The 20,061-nt window shown below is 43.8% G+C and overlaps 1 protein-coding gene and 1 non-coding gene across 19 annotated transcripts in view; one reads left to right on the forward strand and one right to left on the reverse strand.

The window, feature by feature from the left end:
• PLEKHA2 (pleckstrin homology domain containing A2) overlaps positions 1 to 19,593 on the forward strand; it is a 91,954-nt gene extending 72,361 nt beyond the window's left edge. For all 18 annotated transcript variants that reach the window (XM_045398165.2, XM_073998657.1, XM_073998661.1 and 15 more), the window contains 3 exons: positions 2,928 to 2,991; positions 14,602 to 14,679; positions 15,430 to 19,593. In XM_045398165.2, coding sequence (XP_045254100.1) covers positions 2,928 to 2,991; positions 14,602 to 14,679; positions 15,430 to 15,792 — 505 coding nt within the window. In that variant the 3' untranslated portion in view covers positions 15,793 to 19,593. The remainder of the gene's footprint in view (positions 1 to 2,927; positions 2,992 to 14,601; positions 14,680 to 15,429) is intronic.
• Positions 19,594 to 19,931: 338 nt separating this feature from the next.
• Positions 19,932 to 20,013, reverse strand: TRNAS-UGA (transfer RNA serine (anticodon UGA)). Its single transcript has one exon. It is a non-coding gene; the product is annotated as a tRNA-Ser (tRNA).
• Between the last annotated feature and the right edge of the window lie 48 nt (positions 20,014 to 20,061).

Consider the following 20,061-nt stretch of genomic DNA (forward strand, 5'->3'; position numbering starts at 1 on the left):
AACTTAGGGTTAAATCCTAAAAGTGCCTTGAACTTTCCCTAATTCTCTGACTCTGCCAGAGTCACACTAAACTGAGTTAAAGCAGTCAGGGACTAGCAGGGAAGGAGGTCCTTGGGGCTCCGCAGCTTCCATGCCTGTTAAACTGCTTGGCTTCCCTGGAACCCAGTCCAGGGGTTTAGGACATCTTGATAATTAATGAATATTTGTCCAGGTGAATTGAATTGAGTTGAAAGGCTCCATGTAGCCTGGTGCTGTTTTAAAAAAATATATATATATCTTTTTAGGCCAGGCCTTGTGGCTCACAGCCACCATCCCAGCACTTTGGGAGGCCCAGGTGGGTGGATCATCTGAGGCCAGGAGATCGAGACAAGCCTGGCCAACATAGCAAAACCTCGTCTCTACTAAAAATACAAAAAGCCAGCCAGTTGTGGTGGTGGACGCCTGTCATCCCGGCTACTCGGGAAGCTGAGGCAGGAGAATCGCTTGAACCTGAGAGGCAGAGGTTGCAGTGAGCCGAGATCGTACCATTGCACTCCAGCCCGGGCAACAAGAGTGAAACTCTATCTCAAAAAAAAAAATATATATATACACACACACACACACACACACACATATACATACACATACACACACATATTTTAAATTTCTGAAAATTTCAGTAGTTTTTGGGGAACAGGTGGTGTTTGGTTGCATGGAAAAGTTCTTCAGTGGTGATTTCTGAGATTGTGGTGCACCCGTCCACAGCAGTGTCCCCGGTGCCCAATGCATAGTCTTTTATCCCTCGCCCCCTCCCGCCGTTCCCACCCTGAGAAGTAGATGTGAAAGGAGTGGGGATTTCCCACCTGCTTTTCTTTCACCTCCTGGGTAGTTGTTTATGTAACTTTACTGGCTATGCATGAGTAGAATTTGAAAGGTTAAGACATTTTAGCCAGAAAGAAGCATTTTTTATTCAGAAACTCAGAAAGTAATCATAGTTGGTGAAATGTGCTTCAAGTGACTATTCTGTGACACACATTATGCCGGATGCCTTCTGTACTTTATAACTAACTGGTCTTTGTAGTGACCAGCCTGATCAAGGGGGTCCTCTCATTTATCTCTGTTTTATACTTGGGGTCACAAAGGCTCCCCAAGGTTTTTACAACATTTTCAAACATCTCTTCCCTACGTGTAGTCAGGATTCACTCAAGGTCTGTCTGGCCCCTGTGCTGTTGTTCTTGCTCATGGCTCTCTGGTCTCATGCACTCCTTTGCCCAGGTACCTGTGGCACTGGCCGAACCCCTGCCATTTTCTTGCAGGCTTTCTCATTCATGAAGCCGACCCCACCTGTGATCAGTCCTTTCCAAATCTTGGCATGTAACACACAATCTAGCATCTGATGCTACAGTTTTGCTTCCTTATGTTCTTTTTTTTTTTTTTTTTTTTTGAGATAAAGTCTTGCTCTGTCCCCCAGGCTGGAGTGCAGTGCAGTGGTGCAATCTCAGTTCACTGCAGCCTCTGCCTCCCAGGCTCTGGTGATCCTCCTCACCTCAGCCTCCTAAGTAGTTGGGACTATAGATGTGTGCCACCACACCCAACTCAGTTTTGTATTTTTTTTGTAGAGACAAGGTTCACCATGTTGCCCAGGCTGGCCTAGAACTCAAGTGATTTGCCCACGTTGGCCTCCCAAATGCTGGGATTACAGGCGTAAGCCACCACACCTGGCCCTTATGTTCTTTCATTGGGTAGGAATTAGATCTTTTACTCCTTATGTACTCCCCACAGTGGCTGGGGACATATGTGGCAGGCATTTAACAATGGGAAATAACTTGGGCTGCTTTGAGGTTTGTCACTGAGCATCAGCTACTCCCTGCCCTCTTCCTTGCAGAAGTCAGGATTTCTTTTCCAAAACCCACACCCAGCAGTGTCCCCTGAAGGAGTGCTCTGAAGTCATCTCCTCTCCCCTTGCTTTCCTCCTCCTTAGCTCTTTGTCTCCTGGGCCCCACACAGTGAGGCAAGGAGCAGGAGCTGAGTGAAGTTGATGGGGCTGCAGTGTGGATGGAGGAGACAGTATAGGGAGTGGAGAGTTGGCTTCCTTAGGAGAGGCCAATGGCAGTGGAGTAATTAAAAGCACAAGCTCACCGGGTTCGGTGGCTCATGCCTGTAATCCCAGGACTTTGGGAAGCTGAGGCAGGCAGATTGCTTGAACTCAGGAGTTCAAGACCAGCCTGAGCAACATGGAAACACCATGTCTCTATGACAAACACAAAAATTAGCCAGGAGTGGTGGCATGTGCCTGTAGTCCCAGTGAGCCATGATTGCACCGCTGTACTCCAGCCTGGGCAACAGAGCGAGACTCTGTCTCAAAAAAATAAATAAATAAATAAAGCAGAGACTCTGGAGTCAGACCTGGGTTCCAAATCTCTGGTAACTTGGAGGAGTCATTTAAGCTCTGACTCTGAGTGTGGGTCTGGGTTTCCTTATCTGTAAAATGGGGGAAGTCTTAAGTGCCCCCCAGGGCTGTTGTGGAGATTAGATGAAATAATCTGCAAAAAAGCACCCGAAACAGTACTTCCCACAAAGCACCTCATACACCTTAGAGGGAAGGAGGGAGGCAGGAAAGAAGGAAACTGTAGGAGATGGTGGTGGGGGGGTTGGATATTAGGCAGGAGGTTTTGGAGGGAAAGGAGCTTGTTAGAACTGCTGGTGGGAGAGGGGCCTGGGGAGGGTCCATCTGGATGGCAAAGCCTCCTGAGACCCTCTGGGAAATGAAGCTAGAGGCAACCCCTGGAGTGTTTTTCAAGGCAGGAGCTGAAGGAAGAATGGCTTGGAACCACCCCCCACCCATCTTCCTTTTTTATGGTAGAGGGCACTGGGGTCTTAATAGGACATATCGAGTCCTCTGTGTGTATGTCAGCAAGCCATAACATTCTTTCTCTTTCTCTGTCTAGTGATCTCCTAATGAGGGACAACCTGTTTGAAATAATAACAAGCTCCAGGACCTTCTACGTACAGGTAAAATGCTCCCTTCCAGAAGACTCCAGCGTTCCGTTTCTGTGAATGGTGCACTCATAGGCCCTGTCCTTTCCTTCGCTTTCTCTTTTCATTTGCTTGAAGTTTCTAGGCAGTAAATTTAGCCCCTGAGAGTCAGTCTGAGTCCCATTTCATCCTAAACAGGATGTTTGCCAAAAACTTCCCAACCATAAAATAATGAAAGCGGGTTGCGCCGCTCTACTGAGGAATGTGAGTGTGTACCAGTTGCTCTCAGCTGCTGGGCTCCAGCTAAGCAGAGAAAAGGAGAACTGGTCAGTGATTTCACTTCTCCTTTGGAGGGTATTTATAAGTCTCGTCTGTGTGTGGACATCACTGTGTGCGGAAGGACAAAAGCACAGAGGGCCCTGTGCAGGCACCAGGTGCAGAGCCAGCTGCACAGAGGAAGCCATTGTTCAGGCTCTGATGGTTCACTTATCGGGAGCTTCTCCCCTCCACCCACAGCTCTGGAGTTCTCCCAACTCCTTCTAAAGTCATAGGAACTAGAAAGGCAGATTTCCAAGGAGGGACTAACTAGACTTTCAGGGCCAAGTCCTAACCCAGCCTGCCTAGCAGTACACAGAGAGTGCCTTGATTCACAGCCTCGTGGTGATGCTGGACTTTTAGTATTAAAACTGACATTTAAGGCTAGGCGTGGTGACTCAACACCTGGAATCCCAGCACTTTGGGAGCCTGAGGTGGGCGGATCACTTGAGGTCAGGAGTTTGAGACCAGCCTGGTCAACATGATGAAACCCTGTCCTTACTAAAAATACAAAAAAAATAGCTGGACGTGGTGGCTTCTGTATTCCCATCTACTCAGGAGGCTGAGGCAGGAGAACTGCTTGAACCCGGGAGGCAGAGATTGCAGTGAGCCGAGATCATACCACTGCACTCCAGCCTGGGTGACAGAGTGAGACTGTCTCAAAAAAAAGAAAAAAAGAACAGAAATAAAACACTGACAAGTAAGCAGGTTGGTTTTAGGTGGGGTTTCCCAACTAAAGCTTTTCGAGCTCCCGCCGCCCTTTCTTCTCTGCTGCGAGTGTCGCTCCCTGTTACGCAGCCTCCCTTCCCCGAGGGGCTGGTCCCCTTTCCCATTTCTTGGGCAGCAATTCCTGTCACGATTCCTTCCTCCCGAGCCCGGCAGGCGTTTGAGTGACTTAGTGCTCTCGGAGCTACATCCATTTGGACAAGCACATGCCATCCAGGAGGAGACAACAGAGTGGGGGCCTGGGAGCGAACTGGAGCTGTGGAAAGGGCTGCCATGGGCATCAGAGCGACTAATTCACCAGCACCACTGCCACTCAGGGACAAGGTTTAACCTGTAGATGCACCACAAGTTTGTAGTTCTGACATTCAACAGATATTTGTAGAGCATCCTCAGAGGGCTGGGCATTTTTGTCTCAGGCGGGGGACACCAGGTTAAACAGAACAGATCCTGAACCTGAGAGAGAGAGAGAGAGAGAGAGAGAGAGAGAGAGCTCATCAAGTCCATAGGCAGTTAAACTGTGGCATGGTGCAGGGGAGGGAGTGTTGGGGGAGATGGAGCACAAGGGAGTTTGCAGACAGTGAAACGATTCCGTATGACACTGTAATGGTGGGCATGTGATGAAGAACTGTACAGCACAAAGAGTTGATCTAATGTATGCAAATTGAGAAAAAAATTTAGGAGGTCAAGTGACCCCAGCAGGAAATGCAGAATGTGACAGTAATGGAAATGTATTACAGGTCCTCCCTGAAGCAGGTAGGGGAATACAAAATAAAAAAGGTGTGATAAGTTCTTCTGCCATTAGACTGAAACGTGAACCATAAGCAGGGCTCCTCACTCAGTCTTAGGCAGTCGGGGAGGGTTCCTGAAGAAAGATACAGCTAAGCTCAGTCTGTTGGGGGGAAAAGTGGCCCAGGCAAAGGAAATAGCAGGTATTTTTTTAAAGCCTGGTAATAAAAGGAGCATAGGGCAAAAAGGAGGCTGGACAGTTAGGCACGGAGGACCCTCATATGCCTTACTGAAGAGCTTGTATTTTATCGTTAGAATTAATGCCCTTAGAGGCCGGGCGCGGTGGCTCACGCCTGTAATCCCAGCACTTTGGGAGGCCCAGGCGGGTGGATCATGAGGTCAACAGATCAAGACCATCCTGGCCAACATGGTGAAACCCCTTCTCTATTAAAAATATAAAAATTAGCTGGGCGTGGTGGCGGGTGCCTATATTCCCAGCTACTCGGGAGGCTGAGGCAGGAGAATCGCTTGAACCCGGGAGGCGGAGGTTGCAGTGAGCCGAGATCACACCATTGCACTCCAGCCTGGGCGACACAGTGAGACGCTGTCTTAAAAAAAAAAAAAAAAAAAGAATTAATGCCCTTAGAGGTTAAACAGAGGGTGTGATCTGACCTGCCTTGCCATTAAAAAATATCGCTTGGGCAAGTTATTTAACTTCCAGAGCCTCTTTTCCTCATCTGTGAAACGGAGATGATGATCTTCAACCCCAGCCCTTTTAATGACACACTGTCAAGGATTGCCTGGCCCTGTGCAGTGTGGGGGACAGAGGAAAAAAGGCTAAGATAGGATGAGAGAGAACAGTTTGAAGGCTTTTGTTAATAATTTAGTGAGGGATAAAGGAAGCCTGAATGAGGGTAGATGGAGAAAAGTGGAAAATTTGAGAGATGTTAAAAAGGTATATTTTCTGGCACTTGAGAGTTGGTTGGATGAAGGGAGAGAGGACAGGTGAGGAGAATACCCGGATGTTTGGCCTGAGCCTTAGGGTGGCTCATGGCACCAGTCACTGTGACAGGAGCATGGGAGGAAACACAAGGTTAGCATGGGTGGTTCAGAGTTTACAGTGCCTGCTGGACATCCAAGGAGACGTGTTATGGAGACCATTGTGGATACACACTGCTTGGCGTGTTGCTGACACTAAATAAATATTTGTTAAGTGAATGATTGTGCTGGTTGAGTTCAGGAGAGAGCTTTGGACTGAAGACAGCAATTTGGGAAACACGAAACCCAATCAAAAAATGTTTCAAAGATAGTCTACATGAGTGTACGCACAGTTACCAGAAGATTCTAATCACCCCATCTTCCATTGCCTTCCACTTCCCACATTTCCGGGATAAGAGAACACTAGTGTGACACAGAATAAATAAACGAGAGGGAGGACAAATCTGTTCACAGCACCTAACTCAAAAACAATGGGAAGAGAAGATTATAGATTAAAAATCATTTAAAATATTTATCAATTCATTAAAAATAGCAACTATAAAACTGGGCACCATGGGATGCACCTGTAGTCCCAGCTACACGGGAGGCTGAGGCAGGAGGATCATTTGAGCACCGGAGTTTGAGGGTGCAGTGAGCTATGATCTCGCCACTGCACTCTGGCCTGGGTGACAGATCAAGACCTTTCAAAGACCCTGTCTCAAAAAAAAAAAAAAAAAAAGGCAATTGTAAACTCATTATAAGTTCACAAAACAGATTTCGTGAAAAAAGGTATTTCTAAAAAATAGCAAGAATAGTATTGTTTTTACAGTTTTGCACATCTATCTTTAATGGCTGGCATAATAGAAGACAACAGGATTCTCCTATCTGCTTCTGCATTCTATCTGTGGCCATATGTTGTTTTGATTGCAGAATATGGAGAAAATCTGGCCTCACACAGATGTGTATTTGGAAAAAAAGGAATATTTTAATAGCCTTTTAAGATAATTGTGGATATTCTTTGATTCTATACCAAAACTTGACAAATGTTAATTTCTTAACGTTTAGGTGCAATGTAGAATCTGAAGCCATATCAAGAAATTTTTATACTCTTACGTTAAAATCCATTGGTCACTTTTGCACTTTGAATAGATACTTTTTATCCATGCATGGTTTTTAGCAGCATGTACTGGTCATTTGGAAAGTAATGGTCTCACTGAGGTATGCAGATATTCAAAGTGTTGACACATTTTATTATGTACTATCCAAAATCACATCATTAAGGTATCACCACTAATACCATTAACAGTCTTTGAGTGTAGAAAACTATTAAGCTCATGGAGGTAGCTGGAAGTTTTTTTGAAATTCTAGTTTTTGCTTTGAAAGCTCAAAACTTACTCATTTTGGGGATAAAAATCTACCAAATACCTAACTCTGAATAAGTTTAACTGACAATTTGTATGTCAGTCATTTGTTCTAAGTAAGAATTGTGTTTTAGGCCAGGCACGGTGGCTCACGCCCTGTAATCCTGGGACTTCGGGAGGCCAAGGCGGGCAGAACACCCGAGGTTAGGAGTTTGAAATCAGCCTGGCCAACATAGTGAAACCCTGTCTCTACTAAAAATACAAAAATTAGCTGGGTGTGGTGGTGCACACCTGTAATCCCAGCTGCTCGGTAGGCTGAGGCAGGAGAATTGCTGGAACCCGGGAGGCAGAGATTGCAGTGAGCCGAGATCATACCACTGCACTCCAGCCTGGGAAACAGAGTGAGACTCTGTCTCAAAAAAAAAAATAAATAAAATAAAATAAATAAATAAATAAATAAAAATTGTGTTTCACACAACAGGTGAAAGAACATGACTACTGGTAGAGTTTGGTCCTAAGGTGCTGGCAGCTTTACCCACCGTGCCAAAGTCTCCTTCTGACCTGCTCCCCAAGGTTATGCTCAGTAAATCTGCCAGAAAGAACGTTCATCTTGAGTATCTAAGAGAGCTAGACCAAAGAGCAGGCAGATCGTGGTGGAGAAGACTCCCTAGGCAGAAGAGAAAGACTTGGGTTAGATTCTAACCACTTAGGTATTGGTCGTTTAACTGTTTAACTCAGATGTCACATTTATGTATAATTTGTACCCTGTGATTTCTCACACTGTAGTAGTCTTGTCTGTTAACAAAAAGCTACCATTTTTTGGACACCTAGATGTCCCAGGCATAGCGCTAAGCAACTTACAGGTAGTATAAGTTAAAGTTTATCACTTTGTAGTATAAGTACTGTAGTAGTATAAGTACTATAAGTAGTATAATTTTATCACTTAAATCTCAGCCGTCTCTGAAATTATCTCCAGTTTACACACAGGAAAATGAAGGCTTTGAAGGTAAATTATTTGTGCAAGATCATAATAAATCCAGTGAATTATGGAACCAACTAGGAAGCACCAGGTGCTGGAGCAAGACTTGCCAACTTGGGTTGTTTACGAGCAGCCTGGTCCAGGCCTGGAGCAGTGGCTCACACCTCTAATCCCGGCACTTTGGGAGGCTAAAATGGAAGGATTGTTAGATCCCAGGAGTTCGACACCAGCCTGGGCAACCCAGTGAGACCCCTGTCTCTAAAAACAAACAAAAGTAAACCAAAAGAAAAGACAAAAATAAGAGCAGCCTGATTCAGAACCCATGATGTAGAGGGTGTGATCACAGACAACCAGGAAAGTCTGACTCTTGGGAAAGACCAACTTGGGGTAACTGGGTGTCTTGGCAAATGGATCATGGTGACCAAAAATCCAAGATCTGGAAGTAACCAGGTGTCTAAGCAGGTAGAAAGGCCAGTGATTTCAGCAAGCTTGTCAGCAGGTAAACAGTTCTCAGTTCTGGGCAAAAGTTCAAAATCACATTTCAATTCTTGAGATACCAGGCAAGCAGAGGTCACCATTTCCCCATTTCCCATTCATAGAAGGTCAAGGGAATTAGGCAGTTTATCAAAAGGGAAATTAATTATTCGAAATGAGAAATGTGGTGCAAACTGGGCTTAGCTTGGCATAAGCCCCATTGTTGGAACTAGGGTGCTATGTCAGGACAAGGGTAGCAATATGTGGACTCAAGTGAGTTGCAGAGTGTTGCATTAGAGCTCTTTAGATACTACCGTTTAATTTAGACTACGGGGTGAATGATGTCACCTAGAACTATGTAGTGTGCAATCTACACAACCATATGCGGCAGGGCTGTGTCAGAGATAGGATTAATTCTTGGGAAAGGAGGGCTGCAGAGGTGGAGAATAGAATGAAGGAGGAGTTGCCTAAAAATTTTGAATAGCAGCAATGGCAGTAACCAGAGGTAGATATGGAAGCCTTTATGGCCTCTAGAATTCATTGCTTCAAACCATTGTATCTATTATAGTGCTGGGTTTATGTTAGATGGTCAATAGAATCTCACTGAACTGCAATAAAACTATAGGCTGCAACGACTCATTTTAATACCCTCTGTCCCACTCATCTCAAAAACTGCCCTCAAGGACAGAAACCCTACTTTTTCTTTTGAACCAAGCTCCAGAAACAGGTGCACACACATAAGCACACCAGGAAGAGATGAAGCTATGACCTTGGCGCTTCCTTTTTTGTTTTACTGAGTTTAAAGCATGTTTTTAGTCTCATGGTAATTCATCATGGGTGTGTAGACTTCAGCTATGGTTTTTTTTTTTTTTTTTTAAAACCTCTGGTTCATGAAGCTACTTTGTGATGTGGTTTTAAGATTTTGATAAAAGCTAAGCACAGGCTTTCCATAAAAATAGATATGTACATAACCATAATTTTTGCATATAATTTTGAAGTTTCGTTGAGTTTTTGTTTCTCATGAATCCCAGTTCTTGAAACTACTAGGAGAGATTTATAGGCCAGGCCTGGCGGCTCATGCCTGTAATCCCAGCACTTTGGGAGGCTGAGGCAGGAGGATGGCTTGAGGCCAGGATACGCTGCTCCAAAAAAAATTTAAAAATAAAAAAAGGTTGTAATTATCTCAATAAAATAATATTGTTTCTTCTCATATGGAATTAATTGCAATATCTGATTTTCTTTTTGAGCAGTATTTTAAAATAACATTTACTAGGGGGTAGCGTTTATCTTCATGGCTGAGTTATTATGTAGGTTATCTGACCACAAAATGTTCTTAAGAAGGAATTAGAGAATTAGGGAAGAAATATAACTAGTAAACAATTTCCATCTTCACTAATTACTAAATGTTTTAAGAAAGAGATTTAATTATTTTACCTATCATATTAGCACAGATTTTAAAAATTATAATATTTAATTCTAGCAAGGGGGCATGTAACAAAAATATTGGCAAATGAAATATATATTATTGGCCAGAAATCCCTCTGGCCAGATGTAACAAGAGATTTAAAAGGGTGTGAATTCTTTAATTTAGTAATTGCCTCGGGAGCTGAGGATTCCTAAATATTCCTAAATATGGAAAAAGCTTTATCCCCAAAGATGTGAGTAGCAGCATTATTTATATAAGAGGAGAATAGGGAATATTCAAAATATATTTTAGAGCAGGGATCCCCAACCCCTGGGCTGTGGGCCGGTACTGATCCATGGCCTATTAGGAACCCGACCGCACAGCAGGAGGTGAGCAGTAGGAGAGCAAACATTATCGCCTGAGTTCCGCCTCCTGTCGGATCAGCAGCGGCATTAAATTCTCACAGGACTGTGAACCCTCTTGTGAATTGTGCATGTGAGGGATCTAGGTTGTGCGCTTCCTATGAGAATATAATGCCTGATGATCTGAGGTGGAACAGTTTCATCCTGAAACCACCCGTCATCCCCCTCCCCATTCATGGAAAATTGTCTTTCACAAAACCGATCCCTATGCTGAAAAGGTTGAGGACCACTGTTGTAGAGGACTAGGTGAGTGAACCATAGTCTATCTACTTGGATCCCCTGAAAATGTTTACAAAGACACCTGATAACATGGAAAAATCCTTCTATTATTAACTGAAAAAAAAATCAAGATATAATGTATCTTTGTATTTTGGAAAACAAAGAAAAATGAATAGCAAAAAGACTGGATTTGCTCTCAGTTGTTATTTTAGAATTTTGTGAGGTTTTAAAGCAATTTTAATTTTTTTCTTATTTCCTTTTTTTTTTTTTGGCAAAGTTTAGGGAGAAGAGGTCTTGCTCTGTTGCCCATGCTGGTCTCGAACTCCTGGACTTAAGCCATCTTCCCACATTCTAAACGTTAGCCTTCTAAAGTTGTGGGATTACAGGCTTGAACCACAGCATCCAGCCGACTTCAATTTTTTATTTTTGTACATTTATTTTCTATGTTATCTTTAACGAGTCCTTATTACTTGCAAAAAGGAAAACAGGGAAAAAATAACAAATTGTGTTAGGTAGTCATCCAAGAATAATAGTTGGTATTTTGATTCTTGCACTTGAGGGCCCATCTAAATCAAGATATTCCTAGTTTTCTGTGATTCTGTGATTTCTTGCTAAGCAGAGGCTGGGTGAAGACACCTGGGCTTGCTGTGCGACAGTTCCTGGAGAAGGAGTTTGTGGGGAGGCAGTACTTCAAAGTGCAGTCAGGCAGGTGGCCTGTGGCCTGTGGGGGCAGCATTTGACATGGTGGGGAGCATTTCACTAGACTGCTGGAAAGATCGTGCAGATAGCTTAACACTCCTGGAAACTGATTATCAGATTGTCATCCTGGGGATGTTCCTGACTGTTTAATGAAAATGTCAGATCTCCTATGTGACACAGGAGACTGTTTCTCCCTCAGTTCATATGCCTCCTACCAAATCATCTTTTGTTTCCCTAGGAGGAAAATCTCTAATAAATGCTTTTCTCCTAATGGACGATCACGTCCATCTCATTCAAATTCAAAATAACCTTTTTTTCCACCTCCAAATACATGATCTTATTTGATCTTGATGATTTGATCTTTGAGGTAGGAATTATCTGCAGTTTGAGGATGAGGAAACCGAGAAAAGATGTTATGGAGAGGGCAATGCGCTTGTCTGTAAATGGTGGTTTTTAAGGCTTCATTTGTTTCTCTCATATCATACAATAACAATGAAAACAACAATAGTATCTGCTACTTACAGAGCCCATTCTATGCGTCCGGCCCTATTTCAACAGCTTTTCCTAATTGAGGTCATTTAATTCCCTCAATAATTAAGCTTGTGGAACAGGCCAGCCCTGATATTTGTAATGAACCTTCTGGAAGCTTCTTGGAGTCCTTATCCTGGTGATCTTTTTGGACCAAGGATGGGTTTGTCTTTTTCTTGGGAAACCACCAGATTGTCAAGTAACTGGAAAAAGTCAAGCGGGGAGGGAGTGCTAGTAAGTTTGCAGGTAGAGCACACGTTAGAGAGATGTTCGCTTTGGGCACTTGTCACTATACCCTTTTTGCCCTCATGTCACTATGCCCTTTTTGCCCTTGTGCACCAGGACATGAACGGTTTCCCTTGTAGGTGTCTCCTGCACACATCTAACAAAGGAGGGTTTGTTTTGGGATGACAGGACGGGATAGGGATGCAGGTTTGAGAATTTTTGTTTTACTGGTCATGTCTTTTCCTGATAGAATGCAAAGAGAAGGAGTCACTTTGGGGATGGGGAGGATGAAGGGGGATGTGGAGACCTTTGGGGGCTATTGTGTGGTGGTGGCACAGACATCTGCACGTGCACACCAATGCACGAGTGTGTATTTTGGTGGGACTGTTAGGGGATGATGCTGGAGACAGAGGAAGGCTAACAGGCATATTTCTGGAGATTCCACCTGGTCGCATCTCTGTGTCTGGCACCTGATGCAGCGCGTAACACGGGGTGGGGTCCTCAGCCAGCGTTTGCTCTGTTCACTTGAACTCAACCCCTATAAAGCTGGAGGGCACGGACAGGCTCCACCTGCAGTAGCGAGGCCGTTGGAGTTTCCTCCCTTTTTTCATAGAGCCGCTGCTGCCCCCTTCTGGGGTTTACAGGTTGTTTCTGGGAGGAAATACTTAAGATTAACGGCTTCATCCTTCACATATTGTAAAGCTTGGTGCTCCAAGTCCCACGATTCTTTAAAAATTTTTTAAAGTTTTATTCACAATAGCAAAGTCACAACTCTTTTTTTTGTATAAATTTAAGGGGTACAAGTGCGGTTTTGTTACGTGAATATATTGCCTATTGGTGAAGTCTGGACTTTCGCTGTAACCATCACCTGAGTATTGTGCATTGTACCCATCAAGTAATTTCTCATCCGTCACCCACCTCCCACCCTCCCACCCTCCCATGTCTGCAGTGACAATTACTTCACACTCTATGTCCATGTGTTCACATTATTTAGCTCCCAGTTATAAGTGAGAATAGGTGGCATTTGACTTTCTGTGTCTGAGTTGTTTCACTTAAGATAATAGTTTCATCCATATTTCTGCAAAAGACATGATTTCATTCATTTTTATAGATAAGTAGTATTCCATTATACATATGTACACCACATTTTCTTTATCCAGTCCTCTGTTGATGGACACTTAGGTTGGGTCCATGACCTTGCTATTGTGAATAGTGCTGCAATAAACATACGGGTGCAGGTATCTTTTTGATATAATGATTTTCTTAAAAAAAATTTAAAGTTTTATTTTAGGCTTGGGGGCACGTGTGAAGATATAATGATTTCTTTTCCTTTGGAGAGACACCCACTAGTGGGATTGCTGAACTGAATGGTAGTTCTATTTTTAGTTCTTTGAGAAATCTCTCTACTCCTTTCCATAAAGGTTGCACTAATTTACATGCCTATCAGCAGTGTATAAGCGGTCCTTTTCCCCACATCCTTGCCAGAATCTATTTTTTGTCTTAATAATAGCTATTCTGACTGGTATGAGATGATATCTCATCATGATTTTAATTTGCATTTCTCCAATGATTTGGGATATTGAACATTTTTTCAGATGCTTTTTGGCCACTTGTATGTCTTGTTTTGAAAACTATTCATGTCCTTTGCTCACTTTTTTTTTTTTTTTTTTTTTTTTTTGAGACGGAGTCTTGCTCTGTCGCCCAGACTGGAATGCAGTGGCGTGATCTCAGCTCACTGCAACCTCCGTCTCCCGCATTCAAGCAATTCTCCTGCCTCAGCCTCCTGAATAGCTGGGACTATAGGCGCACGCCACCACTCCCGGCTAATTTTTTGTCATTTATTAGGGACGGAGTTTCACCGTGTTGCCCAGGCTGATTGCGAACTCCTGAGCTCAGGTAGTCTGCCCTCCTCGGCCTCCCAAGTGCTGGGATTACAGGCATGAGCCACCGCGCTTGGCCTCCACTTCTTAATGGGATGATTTAGGGTTTTGTTGTTGTTGAGTTGTTTGAGTTCCTTGTAAATTTCAAAACAGACCCAGTAGCTTATATTCTGCGAAAAGCCCCATTTCTGAAGGCAATACATATCTTGGAGGATTTACAGTAGGATTTGGCTTTAATAGGGCTGGAATTGAAAGTGGGATTATTCTGTTCCGATAGTTACAGTAGAAAGGCAGCTATGTTGAGAGTGAGGAGAACTCGACTCTCTATCAGCCATAAACCTTGGGCTTTGGCTTTCTGGGCCTCATTTTCCTTTTTTGTAAAACTAGGAGGCTAGACTGGATCATTTGTTTTCCGGAGGGAGTGACGGACTTTAGCAGGGGAATGGGGTCTTAAACTTTCCCCTTCCCCACAGCCTGTACCCCATTTCAGAGCAGCTCCACTTTGAGCGGTTTTATTTATTGGGTGTCAAATAAGATAATACAGGGAAAACATGTCCTTAAAAGTGTGAAAGCTACTGGACTAGATGATTTCTGAGATGCTTTCCACCCCTAATGGTGTAATTTTATAAACTTAATATTGAGTCAGAGACTTGGAAGCTGAAATCACAGTGCCTAAAATTTCTTGGTAAGAGCCTTGGATGTTTTGCAGGCGGACAGTCCAGAAGACATGCACAGCTGGATTAAGGAGATTGGGGCAGCTGTCCAGGCCCTCAAGTGCCACCCCAGAGTAAGTCAGTTCCTTTCTGTTGCACAGTGTCAACTCAGAGATGAACTCCCCTCGGGCAGGCATGTTTTATTTGGTGATGTAGGCAAGCATCCCTGTCCTGAGATGCAGCTGAAGCCTCAGGCTCTCTTGCTTGTTTTTCTCATTTTACTAATTTGGGTACACATTTTTATTTTTCTCTTTTTGGTTGTGGGAGGAGATGAGGTAGGGTTGGATAGAGAAATGGATTTTTTTTTTTTTTTTTTTTTTGAGACGGAGTCTCACTCTGTCGCCCAGACTGGAGTGCAGCGGCATGATCTCAGCTTACTGCAACCTCTGCCTCCTGGGTTCAAGCAATTCTCCTGCCTCAGCCTCCCAAGTAGCTGGGATTACAGGTGCATGCCACCACGCCTGGCTAATTTTTTTGTGTTTTTAGTAGAAATGGGGTTTCACCATGTTGGCCAGGCTGGTCTCAAACTCCTGACCTCAGGTGATCCGTCCGCCTCAGGCTCCCAAAGTGCTGGGATTTCAGGCATGAGCCACCGCGCCCGGCCGAGAAATAGAGTTTCTGATATGTCCTGCAAGTCTCACTGCCAGGCTGACCTTGACATATCTGGAGTGAATCCCGTTGACCGTTTTTCATTTTTGTAGGCAAGCGTCCCTGGACCTACGAGGTGGTGATCCTGGTTGGGTACTCTTCCTGGGACTCTGTGATAAACATTGTCTGAAAAGCCCTGACTTTGTTGTGTCTTTTTCTTCCTTTTAATTTTATAGGAAACGTCCTTTTCTAGATCCATTTCTTTGACCCGACCTGGAATTTCCAGCCTTTCAAGTGGGCCCAACTCTATCCTGTGCAGGGGGCGGCCACCATTGGAGGAAAAGAAAGCCCTCTGCAAAGCCCCCTCTGTAGCCTCCTCCTGGCAGCCCTGGACACCTGTCCCCCAGACTGGGGAGAAGCTGCTTCCAGCTGGGGAGGCTTCAGAGGACTCTTTGTTCACGCCTCGTCCTGGGGAGGGCAGCACTGCTGGGGTGCTGCCCAGCTCCAGGATAAGGCACAGATCGGAGCCCCAGCACCCCAAAGAGAAGCCATTTATGTTCAACCTTGATGATGAAAACATACGGACCTCTGATGTGTGATGGAGCACAGTGCCGTGGGAGGGAGGGAGGGAAGACTTGAGAGAAGGAGACTGTGACTCAGTTTCTCTACCTTATTGGAGGGTAGTCAGAGGCCTTTATGTCACTCATATTCCTGTGGATGTTCTTTGGGAGGGAGGGGCCCATCCAGCTGGCTGTGTGTGTGTGTGTGTATGTGTGTGTGTGTGTGTGCGTGATATCAGTGCAGTGTATTTAATTTGGGAAGTCACTAGGTTAGACCTGTAGGCATACTCCGTGGAGAGGAAGCTACCTATTCTATTCTAACTATTCCGAGGTCTTCCTGGAGAGGGATTATTTTAGCAGTTCCTCTCCAGAGGGGGCTGGAAGTCCAGTTTCACCACTGACCAAGTTTTATTTCCTTGTCCTTGTTTTAGTTTTTTCATTTGGTTTTCAGTCCAGGTGCCTCGCAGCTCTTTTGGAATGGGCCGGCGTTAGTCTAATCTTAAGCGCTGTGTGTTTTGTACCCTTGCAAACTTGCTTTCTCTTTCTTCTTGCTGTTGCCCTTTGAATGAAGCCTTGTGTGCTTGCATGATCAGACCCTGTAATAGGATGAGTTTCCATGTACTTAACATGAAGAGATACAAAAAGAATCTAGAGAGAGAGAGAGAGATTTTTAATGAAAGAAGCTTGGCATAGAAACATTGATTTAGAGGTTATGAGTTGCTGGCCAGAGATTCCTCAGATAAAAGAGCCTAGAAAATTGATTGTTGGGTGGGCGTGGTGGGTCACGCCTGTAATCCCAGCACTTTTGGGAGGCTGAGGTAGGTGGATCACCTGAGGTCAGGAGTTCGAGATCAGCCTGGTCAACATACTGAAACCTTGCCTCTACTAAAAAATATGCAGAATTAGCCAGGCATGGTGGTGCAGGCCTATAATCCCACCTATTCAGGAGGCTGAGGCAGGAGATTCACTTGAACCTGGGAGGTGGAGGTTGCAGTAAACCAATATTACGCCATTGCACTCCAGCCTCGGCAACAAGAGTGAAACTCCATCTCAAATAATAAAAGAAAATTGAGTGTCCCACCCAAATTTTAGGGCGTACCTCCTTCCATTTGACAAAAAGATACTATTTCCAGTGTCCCTGGGAGAATTCTTCCATCCAATTTATATGGTGAATTGCTGCCAGCATTCAAAAGAAGAGAGAACTTAGCTTATTTCTGTCGGTAACTTTTATAAGCTAGATCAGTCAATTGTATTTTTAAGTTAAAAATTAGTGACTAGAGGAAGAGACTAAGAGAACTATTTTTACCTGAGTAAGTGCTGTCCTCTTCGTGTGTCCAAATCTAATGCAGAGGTGAAAACACTTGATGAGAAAATCCTTAGTGGCTTGAGGGGAATCATGTTTCTTTCAGGACATGTTGTTTCCCTGAAGTCTGTGTCACACTGAGAACTTTTTCTGACTGCACTGCTTTGGAGCTATTCATTTAAACTGAGTTTGGCCTAGTTGTCCTGGTATAAAACAGGAAATCCACACTGTTCCCTCTTTCTCTCCCTTCCATCCCTTCCTCTGCCTTTCCTGTACACGCTGGTGTGCTTTTGCCCTCAGAAATTCTTGGTTTGGGAGTTATTTATGAGTGATTACGACATACTTGGAGCAGCATGATTTCAAGAAGCCATTCCAAATTCTTATAGCTCCTTAGCTCTGGTTTTACTCTCATATGTTCCCAAAGAAAATTCTTTGGCTATTCAAAGAAAGCACAAAATATGTGATGTGGATCTAATGAAAATGGGAACTTGTGAGATCTCCTTAAATATTCCCTGACTCACGGAAAAGATGTCCTCTTTTGGTGTTTACATTGTGAAAATCTACCCATTTATCTCTGTCTTTCTTTTCTTTTAAATAAATTATCTGATAGATTACTATTGCTACATTAATTGGCCATTATAATAAGCTGATTTCTTATTCAGCAAGATCTCTCGAGAATGTGTTACATTAAACATATTTAGAATCCATATGGTATTATCCTGATAAAGGGAAACGAGGACACTAAGATTGTCAAATGGAAATCTTCTTGTCAATTGGCAGACACTTGGGAATTCCACATTAGGGCATTGCTTGTTTTTAATTTTTAAAAGACAGGGTCTCACTCTCTTACCCAGGCTAGAGTGCAGTGGTGTGATCATAGTTCATCATAACTTTGAACCCCTGGGCTTAAGCAATCCTCCCGTGTTAGCTTCCCAAGTAGCTAGGACTACAGGGTTGTGCTACCACGCCTGGCTAATTTTTAATTTTTTTATATGTACAGGGCCTGGCTATGTTGCCCAGGCTGGTCTCAAACTCCTGGGCTCAAGTGATCCTCCTGCCTCGGCCTCCTAAAGTGCTGGGATTACAGGTGTGAGCCACTGCACCTGGCCAGAACATTGTTAATGTAGTTCAATATGAGATAAATTATTATCTTCAGTGAAACAAGCTCTGAAACCATTCTCATTCCTAAATTGTATTTCAAACTTCCTATTTTGTTGATATTTCTTAACTTCTGGCCAATTTTAAACCATAATATTTTAATGTGAACCAAAGATGGTATGTATTTGACCAAAGCAGTTAGTTTTAAATGTATAAAATTGAACCAAATGGAAAAAATAGGGTGGGGATGCAGTATAGATTGGTGACTAAGTGCATAGGCTCTGGAGTAAATCTGAGTTTTTTGTTAAAGGAACTAAAAAATGTACTGCATTTTCTTTGTGGAATAAAAGCCTTGCCTGAGTTGTGCTGTTTTCATAAGGCTTTTGAAGTGGTCTTGACCTACTGTGTGTAACAGTATTTCAGGTGGTCTTCCCTATGGCAGAATAATGCCATCCATTATTCTTTAATTTTTATTTTTAGAAACAGTGTTTCACTCTGTCATCCAGGCTGGAGTGCAGTGGCCTGATCATGGCTCACTGCAGCCTGGACCTCCTGGGCTCAAGTGATCCTCCTGCCTCACAGCCTCCCAAAGAACTCAGATTATAGGTGTGAGCCACCACACCTGGCCACCATCCATTACTTTTGAAAGCTTCAAAAGACTTGCTTACTCAATATCAGCTGATGGTTGATAAAAATAATTTGGCCTTTAGTGTTAAGTGAGACATCATAAAGTTATTGAGCCATGCATTATGGAGATTGGTGTCAGGTCAGAATACTGGAGTTATACATCTATTTCTGAGTTGAATACTCAGCTCCCACGAGAAAGAAAGTAGTTTTAAGGTCCAGCTTCTTAGTCTACTTGAAGCAAAAGTTTTTTTCTTTTCTATTTCTGAGTATAAATATACTCTTATATGGGCTAAAAGGACCCCATGAATAAATAGCAGGTTCAGTAGTTGAGGGGTAGAATTTAGTAGGTTTGTTTTCAGCGTAAATCAGATAACATATGTGGAGGTCACAGCATTTTGGAAATTGAGTGTCCCCAAGTGAGCTTTGTTTATAAACTTTAGACATGTTGGAAGTGGACAGGTTTGTTAAATCTTGTCTGCCAGCATCGTTTTCTTCCTTTGTTCCTTTTCCCTCTCTGTGTTATTGCCTGCGGCAGCCAGTCCTTTATACTAGATAGAGTTCAGATAAAGCAATGTTTGGCAAAAACATACTGTTTGACCTCCTCCCCCTCTGCTTATGAAGGGGTAGCATGATTCTGTGTTTTAAAGCAGTGATGTTTCAGCTGTGAAATGCACTGGCAGTAAGCACTAGGCTGAGTGCATGGAAACTGTTACGCTTCTCATTTTATGTGATCTCCTAATTGGTATGTAGCAAAACTTTTCTAAAACTGTTTTGTGGCTTGTTTTGTAATAAAACCATGTGAAATACTGAAATATGGCCATGTGTTTTTCTAGTACCTTCTGACCACGGGTGGGTGAGCTTTCTTTTTTTTTTTTTGAGACAGAGTCTTGCTCTGTCGCCCAAGCTGGAGTGCAGTGGCACGATCCTGGCTCACTGCAAGCTCCGCCTCCTGGGTTCACGCCATTCTCCTGCCCCAGCCTCCCGAGTAGCTGGGACTACAGGCGCCCGCCACTGCGCCCGGCTCATTTTTTGTATTTTTAGTAGAGACGGGGTTTCACCGTGGTCTCGATCTCCTGACCTTGTGATCCGCCCGCCTCGGCCTCCCAAAGTGCTGGGATTACAGGCGTGAGCCACCGCGCCCGGCCAAAACTGTAGTCGGCAGGATTCGAACCTGCGCGGGGAAACCCCAATGGATTTCAAGTCCATCGCCTTAACCACTCGGCCACGACTACCCGCCTATATAAATATTAAAAGTGCTCCAGGTGAGGATCGAACTCACA

This window comes from Macaca fascicularis, chromosome 8 (assembly GCF_037993035.2).
Source record: "Macaca fascicularis isolate 582-1 chromosome 8, T2T-MFA8v1.1".
Lineage (NCBI taxonomy): Eukaryota > Metazoa > Chordata > Mammalia > Primates > Cercopithecidae > Macaca > Macaca fascicularis.